This window comes from Mirounga leonina, unplaced genomic scaffold, assembly GCF_011800145.1.
Source record: "Mirounga leonina isolate KUSES-001 unplaced genomic scaffold, KU_Mleo_1.0 Mir_91, whole genome shotgun sequence".
Lineage (NCBI taxonomy): Eukaryota > Metazoa > Chordata > Mammalia > Carnivora > Phocidae > Mirounga > Mirounga leonina.
The window spans coordinates 47,521,145-47,548,596 of record NW_023270839.1 but is presented as its reverse complement, the minus strand read 5'-3'; the positions used below and the strand labels follow the sequence as shown (position 1 = coordinate 47,548,596).

Here is a 27,452-nt window from a genome sequence, read left to right as displayed (position 1 = left end):
CTGTCCCTGCAGCCTTGGGGTTGCAGGAATGTGCTTGGGACGAACAGCAGGCCCCAGAACCCCAGCCTTCTCCTGGACAGAGACTGGGCCACGAAGAGTTGAAGAGAAGGCTCTCCCCCTTGAGTGGATCATTCCTGAAATTCAAGCCCCAAAGCCCCATGAAAGTGTGACAAAGTCCCCCTTCCCGTGGTCAGGGCCCTCAGCCCAGCTGGGCAGCAGTGGGTATTTAAAAGCTTAGCTGGTGGTTCCCCTCTGGCTTGGAGCAATTCATCAGGCCACGGCCCCCGGGGAGTGATGGATGGTGACAAATGAGAGTAGGTAGGGGGTTCCTGAGCCCTTCCAGGGCCACAGCTGGGGAAACTCAGCCATCAAAGCCCTGTGTAGGCTTCTCCACCAGAGGTGACTCTGAGGGCCAGGGAGATCAAGTTTCAGGCAAATGGTTTCGGGAGGTGGAGAGGCTTCTCTGGAGACAAGCCATCCTGTGTGCTATGTGGGGCCCAGCCTGGCTGAGGGCCTGAGCTGGAGAGATGGGGGTGGGGTGGGCTTCTCTGATTCTGCACAGGCGGGAGGCCTGAGGGGTGGGAGGAGGGGCAGGGCCAGAGCCGGTGGGAAGGAGGGAGCTGCTTTTCTGGGAGAAGGAGATCAAACACTTTTTAAAGCAGGTGCTGGGGACCCTGCTCGGGGCCATCTGCTGAGACGGCACAAGCAGCCAGCCCTCCGGGATCCTAGCCAGGGCTGGCGCTGGCACTCAGAGGAGGAGGCCTCAGTTGCTGGGGAGCACCCTGGGGCTGGAGCAAGCCTCGCGGGCCAGGTAGGACCGGAAGAGGAGGGGACACAGGGACAAGGCACTTCAGCGGGGACAGAGCCCCAACAAAGACTCGGAGGCAGGAAGGCAGCAGGATGGTAGGGGGGAGCAATTCTGAGGGATGAAGTGGGAGACCTGGAGATGGCTGTACTTGGGGGACACTGGGGAGCTAGTGCCGGGTCCAAAGACAGGGAGACATCCGAAGAGCCGGGTCTCAGTACGGTTTGCTGGGAGAGATTGATGAGAGCCCTATCCTGCGGCCAGGAGGGAACAAGGAGAGAGAACTCAGAGAAAGAGAGAGAGGATCTCAGGGGATCTAACAGTCAGTTCCTCGGTGAGGAGGGAGGGCAGCACGGAGGCTACAACTCAAGGCCAGAGCATGGTGACACCACGCCTGGAAGGGAGAATCTGGGGCTCCTATAGCTGGGGGAATCTTCATGGCCTTCTGGCCAGTCCTCCTTTGAAGGCAGGAAACCCTCTGTAGCATCTTGATGTTACCACCCTCTTCTTGATTGCCTCCCCTGATTGGGGGCTCACTCCTCTGTGAGAGTAAGAAAGCTACCTTTGTCCCAGGCTGAAATCTGCCTCCCTAGCTTCCCTCCTCTGAGTCAGTTCTAGCCTAGCTTTCTGGGAGGGGAGGGACATGCTGCTCCCTGACACAGATGGCCACCTTCCTCCTACCCCTCACCAGGGTCTACACTCACGCCAGAGCAGTCTGGCCCAAATCCCTCATGTCCGATGGTGTTGGTGGTAAGGGGGACAGGAGAGTTCCAGGAAGGGCTTGTCAGGTGATGCTTCTGATGCTCCCTCGTGGCAAGGGAGGTAGGAGGTAGAGAGCTAAGAGGTAGAGAGCCATCCACACTCTCCCCTCACGAGCTTGGCAGCCGACAACATGCAACTGAACGGGGTCAGTCTGTGTCTGGGGACAGGTTAGGCTCCCGTGTCAGTCTGATACACGGGCGCCATGTCGCTGGGGGTAGACCCGGAGCTCACTGGCCTGCATGGGCTTGCACCTGACTTGGCTGCCTCTCCATGGGGGACCCTATGGGCAGGACCCAGCTGCATAGGCAGGCACATTGGCCAGCCCCCCTCCACCCGCTGCCGCCCCACTCCTGGATGGAACATCCCTTGGGCATTCTCTGCTGCAAAGCCGGGGATTAGGGATGGTGCTGAGGCTCTCTGAAGTGTCACTGAAGTTTGGGTGTTGTGCAACTTTTGGGGGGATATGTTGGACTCAGAGAGCCCAGGGCTGGGATGGGAGGGTGGTGGGCAATGGGGTCTCTGGACCTTCTGCAACTGCTCACCATGGTTCCGACCATTATGCTCCAACCTGTGCTTGATTTGCCCATGTCTGCGGGTCCTTGGAATGTGACCAAGGTTCTGAGCTGTTTCAGAGGTTCTGGTACGATACTGACGTTCTGGGGGCTCATGGGGCTGCCAGGTTCCAGGAGTTCTTGTGGTATTACTATAATTCTGGGGATATTGCTGAGATTCTGGAGGTGCTTTGGGGGATCAGGGAATCCTTGGGGGTGTTTCTGAGATTTGGGGGATGCTGCTGGCCTTCCCTATTGCCTCTGGCCCACTGTTAGCTCCTTTTAAGCCTAGCACTTTGCCCTTTGAGGATTTTGATAACCACAGGCTGCTGAAGGCGCACACGTGGGCCTCTGTTCCTGGACGCAAATATTCCTCAGATTTAATCAACTTGAACAAAAACATGGGGAGGAAGGAAGCCCTGTCCCAAGGCCTTCATGGGCCAGCCCCAGCCCCAGGGGCAGAGCAGAGCAGCTCGTGCCAGGCCCAGGTAGCAGATGGCCTTTGTCTTCTCAGAACCCAGAAGCTTTTTGTGACCCCTTCTTACAATGAGCAGGGCTTAGGCCCCCAATCTGTGCCCCGCTGGGAGCCCCTCAGGTATTGCTACCAGCCTCTTCTGAGTGTACCCACATGGGCTCACGCAGACCACACCGGACTGGCACCCCTGCCCCGTCTTCTTGCCTTCCAGACTCCCCTTCTTAGCTCTCCTAAGGCACCTCATTCTTACTACCATTGCTGACCCTGTCTGACATTGGTGCCCTGCTCCAGGCCCCCTCCTCCAGGAAGCCTCCAAGACTGCCCAAGACGTCTCCTTATAAATCCCCCTCCCCACCCCTCTTCTCCGAACTTCTACAGTCTGTCTCTGAAGTCCCTCCACTCTCCAGCCCCTCCTCTCCTGATGGCAGGTACCAGTTTCCGACTCTTCTGGGTATGAGTCACCCTATAAAGCCAACTCCCGTGGGTCCGCTGTGGACTCTGCTGCCAGGTGGAGAAATTCGTCAGGAGCACATCATTACCATCTTTCTCTTCTCAGTACATTTCCTGGCCTGCCTGCAGCCTGGCCAGGTGACATCTCTCCTAACACCTTGGTGCCAACCCTCCCATTTTACAGATGTAAGCACCAAGCCATTCCAGCTCTGAGCTGAGGAGGTACTTTGGACTCAAGAAGTGGGGTTCCCCTCCCAGCCTGAGCTATGTAGCCCCCCAGTATGCATGGTTCTTCCACGTGGCCTGCCTCCCTCCCTGCCCCACCAGCGTGGATGGGGGAGTGGGGGGGTAGCAGGGGGGGCAGGAGGGTGGGTAGAAGATGATAGGGGACACCTGGGTAGTCACAGCCTCTGTGGCTTTGACCTTCTCGCTACAGCCAGTGGCTGGTGTGCTACTCCACATTCTTGGGCCGTGAAGTCATTGAGGGCAGGGAGTAGGGGCCTCAGGGAGAGCAGAGCCCATAGTCAAAGCCAGGCTGGAAGCCCCACCCCTCCTGGGACAGAGGAAGGGTTGAGACCCAGAGAGGCCAAGGGAATCGCAGCCAGCCCCAGGGTTCAAACCCAGGTAAGGCTGCATCCCCGACCAGGGCACTTCCCACTCCATATAGGACCTGTGCTTTCCCCCCTGGGCCTGCTCCTGCCCGTTGTCCGTGTGGCCTCCATCAAGGCGCGGCCTGCTGTCCACTGCGCCCACACCCAAGCAGAGGGACAAAGCTCACAATTTCTTCACCTCTGGTTGGGGCCTCCTGAAGGCGACCTCTGCATCTCCCCAGTGAGGAGGGAGGTGATCTCATGGGCCCTGGGATATCCCTGGGGGAGGCCGCTAGAAGGCATCCACTGCAAGTCCCTTTGGGGGCAGAGCAGGGTTTGGTGGGGGGAGAGGTGCTGTGGGGAAGGGATTGGGTCAGGGACTGGGTCTGGGCTCAGCTGGGCCCCTCCCTGCCAGCCTGGCTCAGCCCCTGAGGCTGATGGAGGCTCCTTCAGGCAGCCTGAATGTCTTTCCTCAGTGCCCAGCTAGGTACCCCTCTCTTCCCCCAGGTCTCTGCTCACACGTCACCTCCTCTGCGGGGCCTTCCCTGACCATCCAGCCTAAAGCAGCCACCTCCTGTCTGTCTGTCTCTCTTCTCTCGCCCCACTTTATTTTCCCTCTCAGCGCCATGACACGTTTGTCTCCCCACTCTCCCCCGTACCTCTCTTGCTCATTGCTACATTCTCAGCATGTAGAACCTTGCCTGGTGCATAATCAGGATGCAATCAACATTTGTTGCGTAAATGACTGAATGAACAAACCAGACCGGGGAGGCTTCCTCCAGGGAAGGAAGAAGTTTCTGACAGGCAGAGTTGCCCAGCGAGGAACATCTCTGCCTTGTATAGAGGGAGTGAGCTCCCCATCACAGACTGGACTCTAATTGTTGGATAGATCACCAGGGGGATTTAAGATCAGATAGAAATTAATTGCTCTCTAGGCTGGGGGTCCAGAACTCCTGAGCAGAGAAGGGGGTGCGGGACTCTGGTGTTGGAGCAGAGCCTCTGAAGTGCCTGGCTGGAGACATACACAGGAGCCTGAACACGGCAGGCCTGTGGAGGGGTGATGGTCACTAGAACGAGCAATGGCTTGGCCAAACCCAGGTCGTAAAGTCCTCGTCACCCGAGAGCCCCATACTGGGTGTGTACCAGCGGAATAAGGGAGGAAGAAGAGAAGAGGCCGAGTTCTGCCCCCAGGACCTCACAGCCAGGCTTAGGAGGCTGGATTCACCCCCAAGTTCCTGGGAACAGACGGGCAGTGTGGGCTCCTGCATTGCATCACAGAGAGTTCAGGTTCAGTTCTGAGTCAGCTGCCGCTGACAGCTCTGCGGGAGGGGGAGGGGTGGTCTGAGCCCTCTTCCTGGAAGAAGGTCATTTGGGAAGGAGGGGGAGAAGCCAAGGCTGACATGGCATCAGGCCCTAATCCTGGAAGGCCTCGTGGGCCTGGCTATGAAGTTTGCATGGGGAGCTTTTAGGATTTCAAGCTCAGTCTCCATTGAGCACCCCCTCACCCCGGGGGGCTGTTCCCTCTATGAGGATACCCGCTTCCTTCTCCTCCACTCCCATCCTCAAGACCCCCACCCTCCGCACAGCTGACTTTTCCTTGCCCTCAGATCTCCATGAAAAGATTTATTTTTTCGGGAACCCCTCATTTTTTTTGGACCAAATTCAGCTTCCTATGGTATACATCAGAGCGTTCTGTGCCTTCCCTTTGTAGACAGGAAGACTCAGACTCGTGGTTATTTACCTACTTGTCTGTGCCCCCCCCGAAGTGTAAACTCTCACATGCCAGGGCCCAGAATAGTGCCTGCACTTAGTAGTTGTTCAATGAATTTATGTTAAAAGAATAAATGTATGAATGCCTTTAGAAAAAACACTTGTGGAATGAGTGCCTTAGCTGGAGGGTGTGTGTGGCCCGGGGTCCCCTGGGGTATTGGAAAGACAGGGACCTTCAGATGTTCACGGGGCCTGACCACCACCCAGGGACGGGGGCCTGAGAAGGGCTCACTGTCTTTATCTGATTCTTGTTTCCCTTCCGAGCTGGGGCCAGGAAGGGGAGGGGAGCCAGCCAGGGGTACAGCTTCTCAGGGGCAGGGTGGGGGGATGGAGAGGGAGCCCCAGCCCCTGCCTGGGCCCTGCCTTCCTCACCCTCACCCCATAGCGTGGGAGGAACCGTGGACAAGAGGGGTTCTTCTTGCTTACCCGTGGGTCTGGTTTGTGTTTAGAGGACTAATCTCCGCCTCATGAGGGTGAGTTATCTCCTTGTGAAATCAAGTTGGAGAAACCAGAAGTTTTTACCAGTGAGACACATGTTGCCTCCTTCATGGAAACCCAGGAGAAGGAGTGGACAGGCTCCCCCTCCCCGCCTCCGCCCCTGGTCCAGCCCCAGCTGCTCCTTGGGTTGCCAAACGCTGGACTGTGTGCGTGGTGCCCTGCAGATGCAGAGGGCAGAGGTGTGGGCGCTTGGGGGGGGGGGGGCACAGGAGGCAGGTATGTGTGCGCAGCCTGGTGCCGGACCCTCCTGGCCACACGCCTGCAGGGCTCAGGCCGCGTGGAGCTGGGGCCTCCTACCCTGGCGGGGCACTTTGTCAGGACCATGATGTGATCCCATCACTGAGGGCCAAAGGACGCAGAGAGGGGCAGGCTAAGGCTGGGGGTGGGGTGGGTGGGGGGGTTGTCTCGGGGAAGCCTAACAAAGAGGGGGATTGGGCTGACCCCTGAGGGCAGGAGGGACCTGGATCCCAGCTGGGAGGTTCCAGCTATGTTGGGCCTGCCTGCTGCCCGCCCACCCTTTCATCTCTGCATCTCCTTCCTCCCTGCCCTTCCTTGAGTGTGTGTCTGTGGGTCATTTGGGTGGCTTTGGGGAGGGGGAAGGAAGGGGGGGGTTTCTGTGGGCAGCTTGGATTGGACAAACTTTCTTTGAAAATGGGCCTTTGCACAGAGGCTGGTGGTCAGACGAACAGGCAGGTGCTCCAGCAAGAGCCCCAAAGACCCCGAGGGCCGCCCTCTTCCCAAGGGGATAACTCCCTGCAGGAGCGGGCAAGACGGGGCGGGAAGGGACGGGAAGGGACTCGAGGAGCCCTTCCCCTTTTCCCTGTGCCAGCGGGTCGGCCCAGGCCCTCTCTCCCAGACGGGCTTTTCCCAGAGAGCTAAAAGCAAGAAAGTAACCTTTAGAATTAAACAGAAACGTTTCTTTGTTTGGGTTTCTTTCTTTTTTTTTTTCTCCCTAAGCCTCTTTTCACATCTGTAGTGGTTTTCCCCCACTTGTCCAGGGGAGGGGGGGCAGAGGAGAAAGGCCGGAGAATGTCGTCCCAGGCAGTGGGGAACCAGACCTCCTCCGGGGCCGCAGATGACTACTCCAACTGGTACATCGATGAGCCCCAGGGGGATCAGGAGCTCCAGCCAGAAGGGTAAGTCTGTCTGCCCGCAGAGTGGGGTGTGGCAGAGGTTACTGATGGGGGGATGGGGAAGCCACTGGTAAGATGAATTGTGCTGCCTTTTGCTGTGTGACCCTTGGCAAGTCACAGCGTCTCTGGGCTTCAGACTCCTGTTACCGGAGAAAAACAGCCCTGGCCCGGTGTTGATACTTGAGGTGGGGGTCCTGGGCCAGGCTGTCACTTCAAAAGCATCTGTGTGGTTTGTTAAAAATACAACCTCCTGGGCCTTCTCCTTGCAAATTCAGATCCATCCAGTCTGGGGCGGCTCTGGCCAGTAGCTGGGCTGCAGCGTGCTGGCTGAATGATTGAGGGAAGTTGGGCCTGCCTTCAAGGGGTTTCTGGTCCCTCTGGTGACCACCCGGGGTGTGGTGGCCACCAGCTGTCACGCCCTCTGGGCAGCCCAGGGCAGGGGGAGGCCTGAGGAAGAAAGCCTGGGGGGAGGGCCCTTGAGGAAAGATGCCCGATGCCTTTGGCCGGTTCTCAGTCTCCATGAAGATGAGGAGGCCCTTTCTCTTTTGCAGGAGTGCTCAGGCGAGCCCAGGGGAGGGAGGCAGCCTCGGCCCAGTCCAGTGTGGCCAGAGGGCTTGGCCCACGGCTCCCTTTGCCAGACCCTATCTTTGTCTAGTCTGGGCACCCTGGCTGAGGGGCTGGGCCTCCCTGGGCCCCATATGCTGCCAAGGACGCCTGGCCTGTGCGGGCCCCAGAGCCCGGTTCTCCCCTTATTGTTCCCGGCCCTTGCCCCATCCCCCACCTCCCTGCTCTGACTGAGGGTTTGGGGAGCTGGAAAGGTGAGGCTGGGGGGTGGGGGTGGCCGAGCCAGATGTGCACACATCTGCTCTCCATCAACACCTGAAACTAGAGAAGGAGAAACGCTGGTGCGCCCCCCCGGGGGCTGGGACTGTGGCCTGGCCAGGCTTGGGTCACTGGCAGGGACAGAGGCCCCAGCTAAGCCTCATGCTGGGAGGACTCAGGGTGCTGGCCACCCGGTCAGCAGCCCTGGGTCGGCAAGGGTGCTGGCCGAGCCCTCCCCTTGTTGCTCCGGACAGCCCGCAGGCTCCCCTTGTCCTGCTGCATAGTTTTGGAGTGGGAGAAGCAGCAGAATGGGGAGGGGCCCAGGACCCTGTGAGGATATGGATCCTGACCTGGGGTGAGACCTTAATCTGCAGCTGTGTCCTTGGGAGCCTCAGGGCCCGGGCACTGGCTGGGGCCAGGCTCTTCAGATACGGCCTCAGACTGAAGCTGGGTACACGGCAGGGCCCGGGCGACGGGCAGCACTGACTCTAGCGTGTGAGGCATCTGCAATCTGCAACTGCCTTCTCCCACTGCAGGCAACAACGGGGAGGTTTGTTTTTGACTCTACTTACTTGGTCAATCCAAGTGGCCTTGCTTGTCCCCTAAGCGCCACCCCTAAAAGTGGAAGCTCAAGGGGAATCCCAAGGAGCTGAACTTGGGCCCACCTCTCCCTGAGTGAGTCAGACACCCCAGGGAGATGGTGCACTGAAGCTTCGAGGCGCTCCTGATGTTGGGCCCCCCCTGCACCTCGGTGTGCCCCCAGCAGGCTGGTTCGGGCTGGTGGGCACTGGTTCCAGTGGCCAGCTGGACTCTGTCTCCTGGTCACACTTGTCCAGGTGCCCTCATGGTGGAAAGACCTGGTTGAAAAGATTGGGAAGGGAGTAAGTCTGATGGGGGTGGGATGTGTCATGTGGGGTCTTCTGTGGCGCACGGGACTGATCCATGGAAGCCTAGCTGGCCCTTTCCTACCCCCGGAGCCCCCCTGACCCGGTCATGTACCCAGCCTGACATCTGCCCACATGGTATCCACTTATCACTAACAGCCAGAGCCTGGGGACATGAATGCCTGTGGCAGCCATCCAGGATGACACCCACCTCCCCACCACTTCACGGGGCTGCCTGGGGAATTGGAGCCTTCCCTCCTGGCCTGCCCTCCCAGCATGAGGCCAGCACCAGGGTCATTGGCAGGCCCTTCTGCTGGGGGGGGGGGTGTGACATGGGGGTGGGTATCAGGACCCGCACCCCAGACAGTCGGCCTTTTCCCTCTGAGTGGGGCCCTTTGTAGGCTCCCGCTCAGAGACTAACTTCTAGAAACAGTTGTCCCGCTCCTTCTTTGTCTCAATGTCCTCACCACTCTGCAGTCCGGCCTCTGTCTGAGTGTCTGAGACCAAGCCTCGCTTCCTTGGCTACATGTGATTCTGGTCCTCACCTCTCCTCTTGGAATAAGGCCTAAAACTCTGCAGTCATTCTGGAAACCCCCTTCCCTCTGCTCTTCCATCTCCAGGCATCTACATTCTTCCTCCTATATACGTCTGAGGTGCAGCCTGTCGTCTCCCTTCCCCAGTCGCTGCTTACGCTGAACTCCTTGAAAATGTGAATTTTCAACTGCTTTTGATGTACAGAAATGACACTTTCATATGGTTCAACTTAAAACTTCCTTCCATACTCCTCACCTCTCCCCTCCTGGTCAGATGTGGGGGCTTGGAGCCAGACAACCTCAGTTCGAATCCTTACTCTGCTGCTTTCCAGTGTGATTTGGGCAAGATACTTAGCCTCCCTGAGCTTTGGTCTCCTTGTCTACACAACGGGGACAATAATAGCACCCACTTTGTCAGTAATACCTGAGTTAATACAAGGAACAAACAGCGTCTGGCACGTAGTCAATTCTTAGTAAGTACTAGTTACTACTGTTGTTACTATTCAAATTGAGCCCCAGAAATCTCCCCAGATCCAGAACACCGGCCTGCTCCAACACCCTCAATGGCTCCCTAGTGCCTCCCATGCCTTCTGTGACCTGCTCCCGGCCTGCCTGCAACCTTATAGACTGCAGGCAAACGGAAAGCCTTGCCTGGCCCCAGCCACACCGTCTGCTGCCTGTCACTTCGCTTCCTTGTGTTCCTCCCTCTACACGGAGCTCCCTTTCCCCTTCTTTGCCTCAAAAGATGCTAACCATCTTTTAAACTCACATCAAATGCCACAGGGCAAATCGTAGGACCAAACACTCAATTGCTCCACCCAGGCAAGAGGCTCCGCCACGATTCTGAGAAAGAGAGGTCTATGAGGCCTGGAGCAGTCAGAGGCTTCCCGGAAGAGGGGGGAATGAAGTGGCCTTGAAGGCTAGGAAGAATGGGTGAGAAAGAAGAGGGGCTGGGTTGAGCTGGCCCACTCTGTTTCTCCCATGCCTTCTCCTGGGAGCCCCCTGTCTCCTTCAGCCCTGTAACCTCAGAGCGCACCATGAAGGGCATGGAAACCCTGGAACAGCCCTAGAAGGTGGAGCTGGGCCAGCTTGCAGAGGAAGATCGGAGGGTGGAGGGAGGTGGTGGGCGGAGCTCCAGTGTAGCCAGCCTGGAACCCCAAACCCGGCTGGCTACACACCCAGGCCTGAGCCAACCTTCCCTTGCTCTCTGCAGAGTGGTGCCCACCTGCCGCCCCAGCGTGCTGTCGGGCCTCCTCCACACCGGCCTGGCCCTGCTGTCGGTGAGTCTACCCTGAGGCCGACCTGTTCGCCGCTCGCCACCTATCGCCAGACTGGACAGGGGGACTTGAGCTCCCTGCTGGGCTGGCGAAGGGGAACCCCAGGAGCCCCAACTCTGGGAGTTCTCCCAGGGTGGGGACCCAAACCAAGATGCGGGCCAAGTCCAACCTCTCCGACTTTTGTCACTCTTCTCTTGGCCAGTCCGCAGTCTGCTGCGTGATCGTGCCCTGGGAGGTAGGGCGGTCCTGGGTGTTGAGGCCAAGCCCTCAGACTCAGCCCCTCGGGGAAGGACTGGGCACCCAAGGCCTGCTCTGTGCTCTCCTTTCAGGTCCTTGCGCTGCTGTTGCTGGCTGTGCTCGTGAGGTGCCGCCGGCTCCGACCCCACCACGGGCCCGGCGGGCCTGGACTGCCCCGCTTGGTGCCGAGGCCTGGGCGCCCCCACTCAGGTGGCCCGGCTGACAGGGCCACTCTGGGACGGTGGGGGTTTGTTAGGTACCTAGAAGCAGCTCTGGCCTCAGGGACACCCCCACTTCTCTCGGCCCGGGGGCTCTCGCTACCCCTATCTGGATCCCCAGGTTTAGGCGGGAGCCCCAGAGGGAAGGGGAGGGCCGCACTCAGGTCCACCTGCTCCCGTGCCAGACCCAGGAGACACCAGCCCAACAGGGCCTGGCTCCAGGACGCATTACCTCAGGTGGCCCATGGTCTGGACAGGCGATGGCCATCCCATGCCATCTTGACCCTCATTTCCCTTGAAGGCATCACTCGGACCCTGATGCTTAATGGCAGATTATGAGGGACTGATCTCCAGTCCCCATGGCTAGGACTTTCTTCCCCCTCTCTCCTTCAGTCCTACAACCCCAAAGCCTGGGACAGGGATGACCCTGAGATGGAACTGGGCAGGCTCATATGGGAGAGATCAAAGGGTTGGGGGAGGTGGCAGTTGGAGTCCCAGTGCAGACAGCCTTGCCTCCCAGGCCCAGACCACACACCAAGGTGAGTCCTGCCATGATGGTTTTGTGGAGAACTAGCCTGGGTTTCTGTCACTGGTGGGCCCAGGTAAGAGTTGGCCCTGCCTAGTGGGGGGAGCAGGAAGCAGGATGGAGAAGGAAGCGGATGACCTCAGGGCATGAGTCAAGCTGGACAGATGCAGAAGGTCTGAGTGGCCTGCCCAGAGGGCTGATGCTTGGGACAGCTGTGCTCGTGGTCTGCCCTCTGCCTTGGGCCGCACCCCGGCCACGGCCGTGGCTGTAGCATAAGGATGTTGTGATTCTCTGAGCTCTCTGAAGATTTGCCAGCCCAGACAGACTGATTTGTGTGGAGGCAGCTGTTTCCTGGGGCTTCCAGGGTGGGCGGAGGGAGCAGCGCTCGGGCCTGTTCCTGCTGTGTGCGTGTGTATGGGGGTGGGGGCCGCATAGTTCTTGAGTCACTTTGCCACAGGGCCCAGAACTTGGGACACAGGAGGCACTCCACAGAGAGTTGTGGAATGAATGGGTAACGGGGCCTCGGTTTCCTTCTGGAAAGTTTCCATCTCTACCTCCCTGACATATGGAACACGGCATGGGTTCATGGGGGTGCAGGGCCCGAGCGACGCCCCTCTGTCCTGTCCCTGTCTCTGCACCAGCCCCGTGGATTTCTTGGCGGGGGACACGGCCTGGACAGTGCCTGCGGCTGTCTTCGTGGTCCTCTTCAGCTCCCTGTGTTTGCTGCTCCCCACCGAGGACCCGCTGCCCTTCTTGCCCTTGGCTTCACCCCCCAGCCGAGGTACGCAGCACGGCTGAGGCCCTGGGGCTGGACTGGTAGGATGGGCTGGGTGGGCATCCAGAGCATGGGGCGGGCTCTTCTGTAGTGAGTCAGGTACCTCCCATCGCCGTCATGAGCCACTGCCAAGAAGATGCTGTCCCGCGGACCTCCCAGCCGCACTGCACGACACCTGCCCTTCGTTGGTCCCAGCTGTCGGGGCACGGCTGCCCTCTCCACCTCCTCTGTCCTTGTGCCAACCCCTCTCCCAGAACAGCGCAGGTCTCTGAGAGTGAAGGGGGGTGGGCAGGAAGCAGTCGGGGTTCTGGACAATTGAGCTGGGCTCAAGGAAGTGACGGTACAAGGACAGTGGCCACCAAGAGGAGCCGCTGTCCTCAACATGACCTCTTTAGATCAGCCAGCCCTCACAGTGACTCTGCACAGGGTGGGTGTTGGCTCCATTTCACGCTGGAGGAGGCCGAGCGTCAGGGGAGGGAACAATAGGAAAGCCGGAGCTCAGTTTACTGACAACAGACTAAGCGCTGTGCTAAGCACTGTACATCTACCTTCTCGTTTTGCCTTGGCTAATACAGTACCATTATTTCCATTTTACAGATGGAGAAACTGAGACTCCAAGAGGTAACTTGCCCGAGATCACGAACGCTGGCACTAGTCAGAACCTGAATGTGAATGTGGGGTTCTTGCCCCCTGAACCAGCTGAGGGGCTCAGGAGGGGGGAGGCAGGAGAGGGGCCTGCGGGGGGCCCCACATCTGCCGCTCCATCACGTGGCTCCCTCTGCCCGCCTTGCCTTCCAGGGCCATGGAAGATCATCGCCCTGCTCTATTACCCTGCCCTCTACTACCCTCTGGCCGCCTGTGCCACCGTGAGGCAGGGAGCTGCACACCTGCTCGGCAGCGTGCTGTCCTGGGCTCACCTTGGGGTCCAGGTCTGGCAGAGGGCCGAGTGTCCTCAGGCACCCAAGGTAACCACTGACTCACAACGGCCTGAGGCAGAGGGGCGCGAAGGAACTGCATAACCCGGGCAGGCTCCTTTCCTCTTCTTTACGTGTTGGACTTCTCTGCTGCCTTCTACTCTGCCCCGAATTCCCCTCCCGGGAACGCAGGCCCTTCCAACCTTGGGCACTCTGTGGCAAGAGCAGGGACAAGGGAGCTGGGCCTGCCCTCAGGAGCTTCCAGTCTGGGAGGGGGCAGGGAGGAGGAAGGGGCCAAGGGGGAGGAAGAGGGAGCCTGAAATCCCTCCATTATTGATTCCCCAGCCTTCCTTCGGCCAGGCTGGAGTGGGAGCGAAGAGATGGAGGAAGGCGAGCCCTGAACTGGGGGGATGGTCTTGGAGGGCTGAAAAGAGAATTCTAGAACCTCAGAACCTGGTTCACTGACTGCTGGCTGGGAGTGCCCAAAGGGTGGAGGCATAGGCCTCAGCCAGACAACCTGAGTTTGAACCCAGCTTCTTCCTCCTCCCTCCTTCCTCCCGCCCTCCCTTCCTCCCTTCCTTCCACAAACATATCTGAAGCACATACTCTGTACAGGGACATTTCCCAGCACTGGAATATAGCTGTGAACAGGACAGATGAAGTCCCTAGCATCCCAAGAGCTGCCTTTCCAGAAGGGAAGATACAATAAATAAATAAATATACGGAATGATGCCAGGTGATGCTAAGTGCTTTGAGGAAATCATGTCACCATTCTGAGACTCAGTTTCCCTCCCTGTAAATGGAGTGGATAACACCAATCCTCCAGGGTAGAGATGAGGATTAGCTGGTTTCTTTGAGAACGAGGACTTGGTGCGTCTTTTTCCCCATCCAGAACCTGGCACATACTAAGCTCTCAGTAAAAATGTATTGAATTAACAAATAAATGAGTGAATGCAGAAGGAGCCCAATCCTGGAAAGGCCTCAGTGCCAGGAGGTAGGGCTTGCACTTCCCTGATGCCCAGGTCACAACTGTACACGGTCAATATTAGGCCTTTGTCTAATTTTCAGGGGCCTGTGCCCAGAGCCCAGGGACAAAGGAACATAGCAAAGGGGTATCTCCGGTTTCAGACCCCACGGTAGCCCCCTGGAGCAGGGAGGAGGGGATTTCTTCTAAGGGCTGTGGGAGTCCAAGAGCCCGGGAGAGGGGGGAGTAGGTCCGCAGGGCCTCAGAAGGGGAGTGGGAGTGTTTGTGCTGAGTGACCCGGGTAGGGGGGAGCATGAGAGGACCAGAAGCCTCAGACCACCGTCAGCCAGGTGGGAGTGAAGTGGGAAGGGACCTGGGTCCTGGTCTTCTGTCGGGGGAGGAAAGCAGAAGGTAGGTGTATCTGGGCGTCTGTCTGTCTGTCTAGATCTACAAGTACTACTCCCTGCTGGCTTCCCTGCCTCTGCTTCTGGGCCTCGGATTCCTGAGCCTTTGGTACCCGGTGCAGCTGGTGAGAGGCTTCAGGAACACGGCAGGAGCGGGCTCTGAGGTAAAGGGGCAGGGCTGGCCTGAGCTCCTATTCAGCACCCAGGATGCCCTGAACTCCTCCATGGCTGTTGGCTCCCTGTGCGCGGGCACAGCACATAGTAGGTGCTCAAAAATATTTGCCGAGTCACCAAGTGACAGGCTAGTCCTCCCTCTTGGAGCGAAGGTTAGGCCAGGCCCTGAGCTGGCACCCGGGGTACCTGGGGCAGCCAGCCGCGTGCGCAGCCAGGAGTCAGCAGAGGAGGGGCGGACCAGAGGACAGGGCAGTCCGAGCTCTGTTTCTGAAACCCCGAGGTGCCAGCCGGAGAAATGAGACAGGCCAGGAGACTGGTGCCTCCGAGGAGCTCTGCAGATGCCCAGGAGCCCCAGGAAGCTCCTGGGGCAGAGTCGCATTATGAATCAGTTCTAGGCTGCGTATGGTTGGATAAAGTCAGATAAAGGGGTGGACTGGGAGAACTGAGGCAGGCTCGGGGGGCTTCCTGGAGGAGGTTGACTTCAATAGGGACCCTGAAGGACAGGGAGGATCTGGAGCAGGGAGAGAATAAGGAGAAGGTCTTGCAGGTGTAGGAAAGAGGAGTAAAGGGGCAGACACGGGTTGTGTCTGTTTTGTTCACGTGTAATTTGTAGCACTGGGCGGGTCTTAGCACATGTTAGATAATCAGCAGCTATTTCTGAAGTTTTAGATAGATGGGTGGGTAAATCATAGCGAGAGAGAATTCTTACAAGACAAGGCAATCTTATTAAGAAGCCTTCTAAGTGCCTACCAAGAGTCAGGCCCTGAGCAAGGGACTGCGGACTCAGAGCCGCTGGCCTGTGTCTGACCCCCAGGGGCCCCCAGGGCGCTGGGGGAGATGCAGGCAGCAACAGATAGTCACGCGTCAAAGTGAGAAGTGCAGCCGGGGCCCAGCCCACGGCCCTGGGTGAGGGCAGACACAGGGTCATGTACTCTTCTTGGTGGGAGAGGAAGAAGAAAACCACCCTACAGAGGCCCTCGAAGGGAGGCGGACAGCCTCAGGAGAGGTTGAGGACCCAGACGCCAAGGGGCTCAGTTACTCTCCAGTCGGGGAGGGTGAAGGCAGGGCTCACAGGGTGGCCTAGAGGACAGAGCAGCGAGGTGCTCACGCCAGTTGCTGAGAGATGAACACTGGATGTGGGTGGGTGCTCGGGGGGGCTGATGCGCAGTCATGGGGATGTGGTGGGTGGCTGGACCGGGGGCCTGGGGCTCAGGAGGGGGGCTGGGATGGAAGCCAGAGAGGTGCCCCGAGGAGGGAAGGAGACCCAGGGGAGAGAGGCCTGTGGGCTCGGGTCCTCCAGCGGCCGCCCCGGGTCCTCCTTGGGCTCACCCAACTCCGGGTTTGGTAACAGAAGGGACCTCACGGGCAGTCACTACTGGCCTCCTGACATTCACACTCCTCTGGGGAAGCCCGATGTCCCCTCATTTTTACAGTTGACTCAGAAGAGGGGAGTGGCTCTGCCAGGGTCCCCAGTACACTGGTCACATCTCTACCCCCTGGGCCCTCTCCCTCCTCCTCCAGGGATCTTGGCTGCCTCACCTCTCCCTCCAGGCATGCCTCTCCTCCCGAGAAGTCCTGGAAGAAATAGAATCCTCTTTGGCCCTGTGGCAGAGAGGTTTAAGCCTCAGAGGCCCCAGTCAAGCTTTGACCTGACCCATACCTACCCTGGGTGGTGTGCGTGCGTGTGTGTTGCCATGGCAACAGGTGATAGGCTTGTATTCTAATGATCAGGGGCAAGGGCTCACCCCACCTTACCACGGGCCTCTGGAACTTAGCAGGCAGCTTTCGGCCTGGAATGTGGCTTAGACAAATCCGGCCACCCTTGTGATCTCCCTGGAGTAGCAGGAGAGGCCTGCGGGATGTGACCTGGAACGGCCCCAACCTGTGTCCTGCTCAGGGATGTGCCCATGGGACCTAGGCTTCCTTTTGCCCCAGTCTCAGCTAGCCAAGGCCAGGGGGCCGGGGCGGGGGGCGGGGGGAAGCAATGAGCAGATGTGACTAAGTGAAGCAGGAGAGAGCTGGACGCAGCCCTTAGGATGAACCGCTCAGTGCTGAGTATTCCTAGGAGACTGGTTAGTCTCCTAGTTGTGGAGGAGAAAGGGCAGCTTTGGGGGGCATGGACCTCATCCCCACAGGCTGGCCCTTCTCTGCACCCTGCCACAGCCAAGAGGTTTTTATGGAGCCCCATGTGCTCACTGTGACACCCTGAGCCAGGGTCCCAGGGATGGCTCCGGGCAGGTCTCATCTGCTCGTCCATCTGTCTGTCTCCACAGGGGCTGCAGAGCAGCTACTGTGAGGAATATCTGAGGACCCTCCTCTGCCGGAAGAAGCTGGAAAGCAGGTGAGGTCCTAGGCAGCTGGTGGGGCAGAGTGACAAAGAAACCAAACTCTGGGGCTCGGGCCCAGGGCGGGGGCTTCTCCTGAGGGCACCTGCCTGCCTCCGTCTTTCTGCAGCTCCCACACCTCCAAGCATGGCTTCCTATCCTGGGCCTGGATCTGTTACCGAAACTACATCTACACTCCACAGCGAGGTATGGAGCTGTGGTTAAGAGTGGCAGGTGGGGCGCCTGGGTGGCTCAGTTGGTTAAGCGACTGCCTTCGGCTCAGGTCATGATCCTGGAGTCCCGGGATCGAGTCCCGCATCGGGCTCCCTGCTCGGCAGGGAGCCTGCTTCTCCCTCTGACCCTCCCCCCTCTCATGTGCTCTCTGTCTCTCTCATTCTCTCTGTCTCAAATAAATAAATAAAATCTTTAAAAAAAAAAAGAAGAGTGGCAGGTGACCTCACCCACGCCTCGTGCAGAACAGTTGCCGTGGAAGGCCAGCTCCCGTCCCCCAGAACCCCCAGAACCCTCCAGGAGGAACAGCTCCAGCTGGGGACAAGGGGAAGCCCCTGGCCCAGCTTTGGTGGTCCAGGGTCCTGCAAGCCCTAGCCCTTTACCTGGGCCCTTTGGGAGGGAAGGGGGCTCCCAGGCCTGGGTGGGGCTGGGGCTTACCACATCCCTCCTTTTGGGGACTGCAGGATTCCGACTCCCTCTGAAGCTGGTGCTTTCAGCCACCTTGACAGGGACAGCCATCTACCAGGTAGGTCCTGCCCCTGTCATACCATTTACCTCTGGACCCCCGCCCCTGACTGCCAAGCGTGGGACAGCGTAGGCCCAGCTCCACTCTCCAAAAGCCTCAACCACAGTCCCACCTGGCTGCTTCTGGATATCTGGGGAACCCTGGCCTGCCCAGAAGAGAGGGGGTGTCAACTCTCACGGGGCTCATGTAGAGTCAGAACATGAGCTTTGGAGTCATACAAACATGGGTCTAAATCCTTGCTCCATTATTTACCTCCTGTGTGACCCTGGGCAAGTTATTCAACATCTCTGAACCCATTAGCTCAGCTGTAAAACAGAGGAAATAGAATTACTTTCCTCTTTGAGCAGTTTGGGAAGGTTTAGGCAGATTTGGGTAGTTCGGAAATAATATGCGTTTGAGAAATACTCCCCTCCATTGCCACCCCCAGAAAACCGAAAAGCCCAAATCCTGGGAGGTGGGTATAATTTGTCTCCATTTTACAGATGGGGGAAATTGAGGCTCAGACAGGTGAATCTGACTCGGCCAAGTTCCTCTAGCTAATACCTCAAGGTAGTCAAGATGTGAACCCAGGTCCGTCTAGCTTCAGTGCCTGAGATAATCTATAGGATACTTGGCTTTTGCCAACGTGGGAAATTGGAAACTTTCTATTCCACAGCTTAGATAGATAGATGACCGATAGGTAGACAAAGGTGCAGATAGACAGTTGTGCTGTTTGGAGGCACAGCAGGGGCCTGGTAGGCTAACGTCCTATCTCTGCAATGTGCTGGTGAGCACGCTGCTTCGGGGCCGCGGACTCTGATGGGTGCTGGGCATGGGGACGCAGCCTGCGCGCTGCCGGAGTTTCTGCCCTGAAGTCTCCCTGTGAGCTGAGGAGACACTTCATCTGGGATGGGGGCCTGGTGTGAGCACAGCCAGGTCCTGGCACCTTCCTTGTGGGGCTCTTCCAGGTGGCGCTGCTGCTGCTGGTGGGCGTGGTACCCACCATCCAGAAGGTGAGGGCGGGGATCACCACGGACATCTCCTACCTACTGGCCGGCTTCGGGATCATGCTCTCAGAGGACAGGCAGGAGGTGGTATGGCTGGTGAAGCATCACCTGTGGGCTCTGGAAGGTGAGGCCTCCCGGGAGCCCCGGAGGGCGCCCAGTGGGGACACGAGCCGCATACCCCAGCTCAGTTCCAGCCTGCCAGGGACATGTGGGATGCTCCTGGGCATGTCCCTTCCTCTCTCTCTGGGTCTCGACTGCCTCCCCTCCAAACTGGGGTGGTCGTGGCTTCCGGTTCCAGGTCTCTGAGACCTGAAGGAGTCATCTGAGCGGCCCCTCAGCTCATGTGGTGTCTCCCACCCCCAGCTCCAGTGCCTTTGCTCAGCTCTCTGGGCAGGGAGACGGGCAAGGCCTCGGGATGTGTGAGCTGAGGGGACGGCCCCTTGAGTCTTGCTGAGGGGAGGGAAGGAGGGAAGGAGGCAGTGGTGTGGGACACTGGGCCAGATTCTGAGCTAATCGCCATGGCGGGGGTGGGGGGGGAGGTTGGGCAGGGCAATGCTTCCTGTCCCCAGTCCCTGTCCTCCTGGGCCATCTCCATTCTCCTTCCTTCCCTTGACAATGAGCCCCCGGGCCAGGAAACCATACCAGCCTCCACTTCTGGGGTATGATGCCTCCTTCAGCCCTTAGTCTGGTCATCCACCTACACCACCTTCCAGGCCCTCCCAGTGGCCCCTGTGGAGGAGGTCGAGAAGTGTCCACACCTGACATGCAGGGAAGGATTCACTTGCGGTCGTACAGCTGGGTAGAGTGGAGTGAAGAGAGGAACACGGTCTCCTGACACCTTGCTGGGGCTCTCTCCATCATCTTGAGACAAGGCCTGGTGGTCAGGAATCCTGGGGCCTGCAGCATCTGCTGACTTGGAGTCCCCGGGAGATTTCTCTAAGTTGGCCGAAAGCCGGACCACAGGCAGGGCCCCACACGGCCCACCTCCGCCCAGGGTCGGCCCCCTGCTTACAGCAGCCCTGTTAGGTCGGCGTCATCAGTCCTCACCCGCGGCACAGGAAATGAGGCTCAGAGCGGGAAGTGACCTGTCTGGGATGGTGGGCTTTGCTTCTACCCCCCACACCGACATTTAACATTGCATGCTGCAGTTTCCAAGCCTCAAGGCCTCCACTTTGGATCTTCTTGGATTCAGGCGCCAAACAGAGCAAGCAGTGTTTACCCTCCTAGTCCACAGATGAGGAAAACTGAGGCCCAGGAGGATTAGAGCTATGCCCAAAGCCACTCAGCAAGCCAGGGTCGGAACTGAGATTATATCTGGGCCCAGGGGCCCTTTGATGTCTCCTTAGCTTAAGGAGCTAATGTCTTCTGAACACCGAGAGCTGTTTTAGGCTGCCCCCTGGGCACCTGGACCATAAGCCTGGCATCGCTCACAGAGGGCTCAGCCTCTGAGTCAGGCAGACTAGATTAGAACTCCCGCTCCATCACTTATAAGCTATGTGACCTTGGGCATGCCACTTCACTTCTCTGGGCTTCAACTTCCCTACTGCAAAAGGTGTCAAAGCTACAAGGGCAGCCTTGTCCCTGAGGCCCTCCATCCCTTGGGGGAAGTCAGATATCTACCAAGCAGGGTCCCAGAGGAAGCAAAGAGCAGGAAGATTTTATGGGTACTGGGGTTTGGAGAGATCCAAGTTTGGAACCAATTGAGGGAGAGAAGAGCAGGAGGTAGATGGATGAAGATCAAAAGCCAGGCCTGGCACCAGGGGGGGCTTGCTCACCCCTCACCCTGTGTTAACCTGTTCACTCACATGTGCAGGCTCAGCAGGCAGACCCCTCACCTGGCAGGAAATGTCCAGAACGCCCTCCTGCTGGTGCTGAGCTCGCTGCCGAAGGGCAAGCGGGGCTGAGCAGAGCTGCACATGCCCAGTGCTCTCTTCTGTAGCATTGTTCTCGACCCTGGCTGCGCCTGAGAATCGCCTGGTAACTTCTTTAAAATCCCGAGGCTCAAGCCTCTTGCTGGACTCCAGAAGCGCTGAGGGTGGGGCCCCGCCTTTACGATCCAACCAGCCCGCCTGGGGATTCCCATTCAAGCCTAACTTTGAGAACCGCTGTAGCAGGCACTTGATACCTGCCGGTGGGTTGGTTGATTTCAATCAACTGCTGATTGAAATGAATCATGAAGGCTCTGTCTTTGGAAAGCTCCCAGTGCAGCGGTTCTCAACCCAGGCTGCACGCAAACTACAAAAGCTAGGGACTGGGTCCCACACCCAGAAATTCTGACTGAATTGGCCTGGGGTGCCGCCTGAGCCATGAGGGGTTTTCACAGCTCCAGGTGGCCCCTCTGTGCTGCCAGTGCCGAGACCCCCCTCTCCAGCCCCGAGGCTATGTGGGACTAGTGCGTGCCTCTCCCCGTGTGTTTGCGCCCGCTCCCGAGGCTCTGGGTGGGACGCAGGCTCCAGCAACCCTTCCCCTGGATGACTGATGAGATCAGGGGCAGGCACCCGGGGCTGATTCTGGGTCTGCTTGGAAACAGTCGCAGGCCTCTCAGCCCATCACTTGCCAGCAGTGTGACTGGCGGGTCAGGCTCTCTCGCTGAGCCTCGGCTTCCTGGTTGGCCCAGTGCCTCCTCGGTGGGGTTGTTGCGGGGGTGCAGACCGAGGCGGGGTGTGGATGGAGGGCGGGAGAGCTGCAGCCTCAAGTCCCTAGGAGGCCTCGATACCTCGGCTGCTCGCAACGCGCTGTGCATTCTCCCCTGTTGCCGAGGATGCAGCAAACTCATTATGTGTGGGCATGGCCGGGGCTGGGGGGGGCAAGGAGCTGGGCAGGAGGGGCCACCGCCGGAGGAGATGGGTAGCAGTGGTCACCTCCCTCCTTCTGAAGGACACAGGCCACACTGACATGGACTCACACCCTCTGTGGGCCCACACATGACATGGGGTTTTATGGCCCATGTCATACTGGGAGCTAGGCAGCCGGGCACGAGCAAGCCAAGGCTGGGAGACCAAGGGGCCCCCTGAAGGCCATACGGCCAGGAAGCCAAGGAGATGGAGGCAGTTGCCAGGTTGGATGGTGTCTCTCTCTGGGGATCACACAGCAATGGAAGCAGCAAGACAAGGGTGGAGACCAGGTCTGCAGCCTCGGAGCTGGCCTCTCCCTGTCCTGGCCACCATGTCACTGGGCAGGAGGGGAGGGCTGAGATTGTTGAGTTGTACTGCCTCTGAGAATGAGGTGGGCGGGGGGAGGTGGCAAGGGGCCTCCGCTCAGGGCAGAGGGTGGGTATGGGGCAGGACTAATTCCCACCCAGGCACCCCCCTGGGGGCAGTTCAGGGGCTCCCACCTCCCACTTTGCTCCCTCTCTGCCCCTCCAGTTTGCTACATCTCGGCCTTGGTCCTGTCCTGCTCACTCACCTCCCTCATGCTGATCCGCTCACTGGTGACGCACAGGTCAGTGGCAGGGTCTGAACCCCGGTGCAGATGTGGGGAAGAGGTGCGGGAACCCTGAGCCAGGAGGCCTGTAGGGCAGGGCCTGGGGCTGGACGAAGGGAGAGCCACTGCAGGCCCAGGTTGTCCCTGTGTCCCGCCCCTCCCAACCCCCCCACCCAGCTGCCCCATGGTGGGTGGGGAAGGTGGGGCCTTCCTGTCTGGTGGGAGTGATACAGGGCTCAGCTGAGCAGGGCTGGGGGTGGACTTGGCCCTCTGAGAAGGGACCGCTGGGCGGACTGATTCAATGGGGAAGGCAGCCTGGAAAGCCAGCCTGGAAAGCCAGCCCTCCACCTGGGATCGGAAGAAGAGGCAAGAGCTGAGGGAGGGAGAGGGCGCGCCAGGGCCGGAGGGACTGTGTAAGAAGCAGCAGCGGGGGTGAGGCTGCCACACGCCAGGGTGGGTGTGGAGGTGACCCGGCTGGCGCTGGGGCACTGAAGAGGTTGTGATGGGCCACTGAATGCCAAACTGTCTCGCTTGCCCTTTCACGGGGAGTGATATGGAGCTGAGTTGTGAGTGGAGAGGGAAAGAAGGTTCTAGTTGTGAGCAGGGTGCTTGGGAAGGGGAGCAATGTCAGAGAGTGCATTTGTCAGGCCTCAGGGTTTTTGTGCAGGGATCTCTTCCCACAGAGTTGGCTCTACTTTGGCTGGCACTCAGGCCCTCAGGCCTCTGCCTGCCTGGAACCTTGCCTCCTGCCCTGGTGGCTGATCTGCGAGTCACTTTCCATCCCTACTGTTGTTTCCTCACTTTTCTGACTTGGCTCAGGTTTGAGCCTTCTGCCTGAATTTGTCTCCCTTGATCAGGCCTTGCCCCTTACCTTGCTCTGACACTTACTCTTATTCATCCCTTAAGACTCTACTCAGATACCACCTCCTCCAGGAAGCCCTACCTGACCTCCCAGCCTGGGTTAGTAACCTCTGCAGGGCTCCCACAGCCCTTGGCTTTCCTGTCCGTGGCCACAGGTTGTAAGTAGACAGGGAGTTCCACCAGAGGAGGAATCTAGGGAGTGTGTGTGGTCCCTGAGATCCCTGCCTTCCTCTCCCCCTCTGCCCTCCCCTCCCCCAACCAGGGCCAATCTGCAAGCTCTGCACCGAGGGGCCGCCCTGGACCTGGGCCCCCTGCCCCAGAGTCCCCACCCCTCCCGCGAGGCCATATTCTGTTGGATGAGCTTCAGCGCCTACCAGACAGCTTTTACCTGCCTTGGTGAGCCCCCCTTGCCACCCCACCTGGCTTCAGCTGGCCCCAGAAACTGGCCCCAGTTGGGAAGGGGAGAGCACTCAGCAGGTCTGGGCTGCCCCTGGGTGTCTGCCTGTGCTGGGCGAACTCCGGGGTGAGAATAAGAAGAGGGACCCACCTTGCCTTCTCTGCCTCCAGGAGGCTCGCTCAGGTTCGGGGAGGGGGGGCAGATGCAGAAGCCCCTGGGGAAAGGATACCCCTCACGTGAGGATAGCCCCTCAGGGCCACTAGCCATTTACACAGAGGGTGGACCCAGGGCTGCAAGGTGGGAACTTCAAGGAGGCATATTCCTGCTTATATAAGAGAGTGTTATGCCGCGGTGGGCTGCCTTGGAGATAATGAGATCCCCGTCACTGGGGATATGCAAGCAAGGTTCTGTGGTCACTCTTGGGGCTGCAAAGGGGGTCCTGCCCTGAGAGAGTTAGGTTAGATTAATTTCCAGGACCCCTCCTACCTCCGAGTTTCTGATTCTTCCCAGGGGCTGTACAGTGAATAAAGCCCTCTGAAATGTGAGGGGGCTGGACTCAGTGTTGCAAAAGTGAGGGCCAGATTCCCTTCCCTGACGGTTCCTTCAGTTCTCACCTCCCTGGGGGAGGAGGAGAAGAATGATAAAGGAGAAGAGGAATGACTAGTACAAAAAGTTGTCATTCCTCATCTTGGTAGATTTTATACCTCCCAAGCTCTTTTACACGCATTACGCCGTGTAAACACCTAGCCATTTGTTTCAATAGACGGCTTTCTGGGGTCAACTGTGTGTCAGTCTCTGGCCAGTAGGAATGCAAACATTAATTTAAAATGCAATCTTGTCCCCAAGGACTCAGGGGCAATTGGGGGAAAATAACGTTTGCAGAGCACTTTGTGGTTTTCAAAGAGTCGCCACAGACATTATACTGGATCGTCCCAACAAGCCTTCTGAGGTAGGGGCCACTACCCCATTTGACAGAGGATGAACAGGAGTTCAGAGAGGTAGAGGAACTTGCTCCAGCTGGCACAGCTAGGCAGTGGGAGAGCAGGGATCTGCATCCAGGCTTGCGCCATTCCTAAGCCCTTGGGTTCCTGGGAGTGCCAGGGTGGGCTGGGTCCCGCAGAGCCTAATGTCCATCCCCCTGCACCTCCCCATCCTGCAGGGCTCCTGGTGCAGCAGATCATCTTCTTCCTGGGGACCGTTATCCTTGCCTTCCTGGTGTTCATGCCTGTGCTCCATGGCAGGAACCTTCTGCTCCTCCGATCCTTGGAGTCCTCATGGTGAGAGAGGCAAAGAGTTGAGGGCTCTGGGACCACTTCCCAGAGGGCTACTAATAGTGACTTCCTCCCCACCCCACTTGCAGGCCCTTCTGGCTGACCTTGGCCCTGGCTGTGGTCCTACAGAAAATGGCAGCCCACTGGGTCTTCCTGGAGACTCACCATGGACACCCACAGCTTACCAACCGGTGAGGAGGCTCCTGGGCTTGTGGTACCTCCAGGACCTCAGCCTCTTCTTCGGTGTCTTTCTTGTAGTGTCTTTCTCCCTCCACTGCCATCTCTCCCTTTCCTCTCTCTCTCGGGAAGCCCAGTGGGGAGTAGGAGAGCTTGCCTTACCCAAACGGAAAGGGAACAGTGGCCCAGCCTACTTGGAAATACTTCTCTATTCACCTGTTACAGTATCAGAAATATGAGCCACGAGCCTTTCCTGCTTTGGGGGTCAGCACTGCTCTCCCCTGGATCCTCTGTGTCCGCCAAAACCCCGTACCTCCCCCTTTGCAGGAAGGAGGTTAATTGAAACATTATTTCCATGTTAGGTGGAAAGGCTGTGGGAGGACCTCAGCGCCAGGAGGGACTCAGAGTCTGTGGACAAGAGACCTAGAGGAGGGAGGTGGGAGACAGAAAGATCCAGGCCATAAGCCCCAGGTCTGCCACTGACTAGCTAGACAGCCTTAGCTAAGCCACCCGATCTCTCTGGGGCTCAGTTTCCCTTCTATAGAAGAGAGTACCACACCCGCTCCCAGGGTGGTGGGGGGCAAGCTGGCTTGAGAGAGCAGGCCCAGCACAGGGCACGGTGCTTCGAAGGTGTACTCGATAAATGGTAGGTAGTCAATAAACACACAGCAGCTGTGCTCATCCACGACTGACCCTGACCCTGAGGAAGGCTCTGTGTGTGGGGGGGGGTGAGGGGGCAGCCTCGGCCTTTTCTCTCCCCACCCCCAGGCGAGTGCTCTACGCAGCCACCTTCTTCCTCTTCCTCATCAACGTGCTGGTGGGCACCATGGTGGCTGCCGGGCGCGTGCTCCTCTCCGCCGTCTACAATGCCGTCCACCTTGGCCAGATGGATCTCAGCCTGCTACCGCCCCGAGCAGCCACTCTCGACCCCGGTAAGGTCGCTAGGCAGGGGCCATGAGCAACTGTGGCTCGGGCTGTGCAAGCAGCAAGGGAGAATCTGTCCTGGCCTGGGCCACGTTGCACTGTGTCCCGGAGCCTGTCTGTGACCCTGTGGGGCGAGTGTGGGCAGCGGGCCCACGTGCGGTGCATGTCCCACCTGCTCGGGGGCAGGGTGCGTGGGAGGGGGGCCCTCCTCCCCCCAGCATTGTCGTCCTCCCCCCCCTCCCAGGCTACCACACATACTGCAGCTTCCTGAAGATGGAGGCCAGCCAGTCACATCCGGCCACGACTGCCTTCTGCACCCTGCTCCTGCAGACCCAGCAGCCCCGGCCTCCCCGGGCCCCCCAGGACGGCCTCAGACAGGGGGAGGAAGAAGAAGGTGCACCTTCCCCCGGGAGATGGCGGGAATTGAGACCACCCCCTTCTCTAAGGGACGAGGCACACCTCCTCCCCACCACATGAGATGCATGTCCAACGTACAACATAGGAGTGCCAGGAAAATGCTTACTTCCTCTCTCCCTCCGAGGCCTATGGGAGAAAGGAAGTGAGAAGTTTCCTGGCCCCTGTCAGGGTGATTTTTTCCCACGATACAAACATACCCTATCTCCCTCTCCCCATTCCACAAGCTTGCACACACACCCCCTTCTCACACACAGAATGAGATGTCTCCCCCCTTCCTCCCTGCCTGGAAAGTGCGTAGTAGGGAGGGGGGCACTGGGCTGGCTGTCCCAGCCCTTCCTCCAGTCCCTTCCATAGAGCTGTCCCCTCCGTCTTCTGTCTGCCACCTGCAGATGACATCCTGAGCCCTTACAAACACCCCTCTGCAGCCCACGCTTCTCCCCACCTCCTGCTCAGTGAGCAGGCCCCCCAGCCTCCCCAGTACTGCACGTGGGATTTTCAGACTGCTCCGGGCTGGTGCTAGGGGGCGTGGCTGGGTGTTTGCTGAGTGACTCACAGAAAGTCTCCCTCTCAGGGATGCAGCTGCTGCAGACCAAGGACCCCGTGGCCAGGGGAACAGGGCCCAGGGCCCGCCAAGGCAGGGCCCGCTGGGGGCTGGCCTACACGCTGCTGCACAATCCGGCCCTGCAGGCCTTCCGGAAGAGGACCCTGTCGGGTGCCTAGGTCAATGGAGCCCAGCCCTGAGGGTGGGGAAGCCGCCGTGTCCTTGTCTGTGCTGGGGTGCTTCCCCCCGCCTCCAGCCCCCTCCCTCCCAGCTTCCCCAGCATCCTCTGAGCCACCGCAGCCTCGGGGCCCGCAAGTTCCGGGGATCGGCATGAGCCGCCAGCACCAGAAGCCAGGGGGCGCTGTGGTTGGGTGGAGGTCTGTCCCGCAGCCGCAGCCTCGGGAGCGCTCTGGCCTGCCCCCTGGTCTTGGGAAGCCGGGGAGGGCTCGGGAGGCAGTAATCCGTGGTTTCGGCCGTGGTCTGGGAGGCAGTGGAACTGGGACGGCCACCTCCAGGCCCCTCCCCAGGCTGGCTCTGCCACCAGCCTGAGCTCACGCAACCTTCTCCTGACTGGGGTCGGTGAGTCAGGCCAGAACAGCCTCAGGTTCCAGC

General features: G+C 59.0%; 1 protein-coding gene across 2 annotated transcripts; it reads left to right on the top strand.

Annotated features, from left to right (window-relative positions):
• The first annotated feature begins 308 nt into the window (after nucleotides 1-308).
• On the top strand, nucleotides 309-27,054 carry STRA6 (signaling receptor and transporter of retinol STRA6). Of its 2 annotated transcripts, XM_034993716.1 has the most exons (19): nucleotides 309-314; nucleotides 6,916-7,037; nucleotides 10,487-10,553; nucleotides 10,880-10,977; nucleotides 12,173-12,312; nucleotides 12,904-12,927; nucleotides 13,105-13,271; nucleotides 14,630-14,752; nucleotides 17,036-17,103; nucleotides 17,217-17,293; nucleotides 17,782-17,843; nucleotides 18,791-18,953; nucleotides 22,195-22,270; nucleotides 23,376-23,509; nucleotides 24,670-24,787; nucleotides 24,871-24,972; nucleotides 25,727-25,890; nucleotides 26,127-26,276; nucleotides 26,871-27,054. In XM_034993716.1, the coding sequence occupies exons 1-19, from the start codon at nucleotides 309-311 to the stop codon at nucleotides 27,017-27,019; spliced, it is 2,010 nt and encodes a 669-aa protein (XP_034849607.1). In that variant the 3' UTR covers nucleotides 27,020-27,054. The 2 variants fall into 2 exon arrangements, with proteins under 2 accessions (XP_034849607.1, XP_034849608.1); XM_034993717.1 differs by lacking the exon at nucleotides 309-314 and having other exon boundaries at nucleotides 6,931-7,037; nucleotides 10,880-10,997; nucleotides 12,211-12,312.
• The last annotated feature ends 398 nt before the right edge of the window (nucleotides 27,055-27,452 follow it).

Bases quoted from the DNA above. Each gene is read 5' to 3' on its own strand.
- STRA6 (XM_034993716.1), top strand. The intron at 13,272-14,629 runs GTAACCACTGAC...CTGTCTGTCTAG, and splicing joins AGTGTCCTCAGGCACCCAAG to ATCTACAAGTACTACTCCCT. The intron at 25,891-26,126 runs GTAAGGTCGCTA...CCCCCCTCCCAG, and splicing joins AGCAGCCACTCTCGACCCCG to GCTACCACACATACTGCAGC.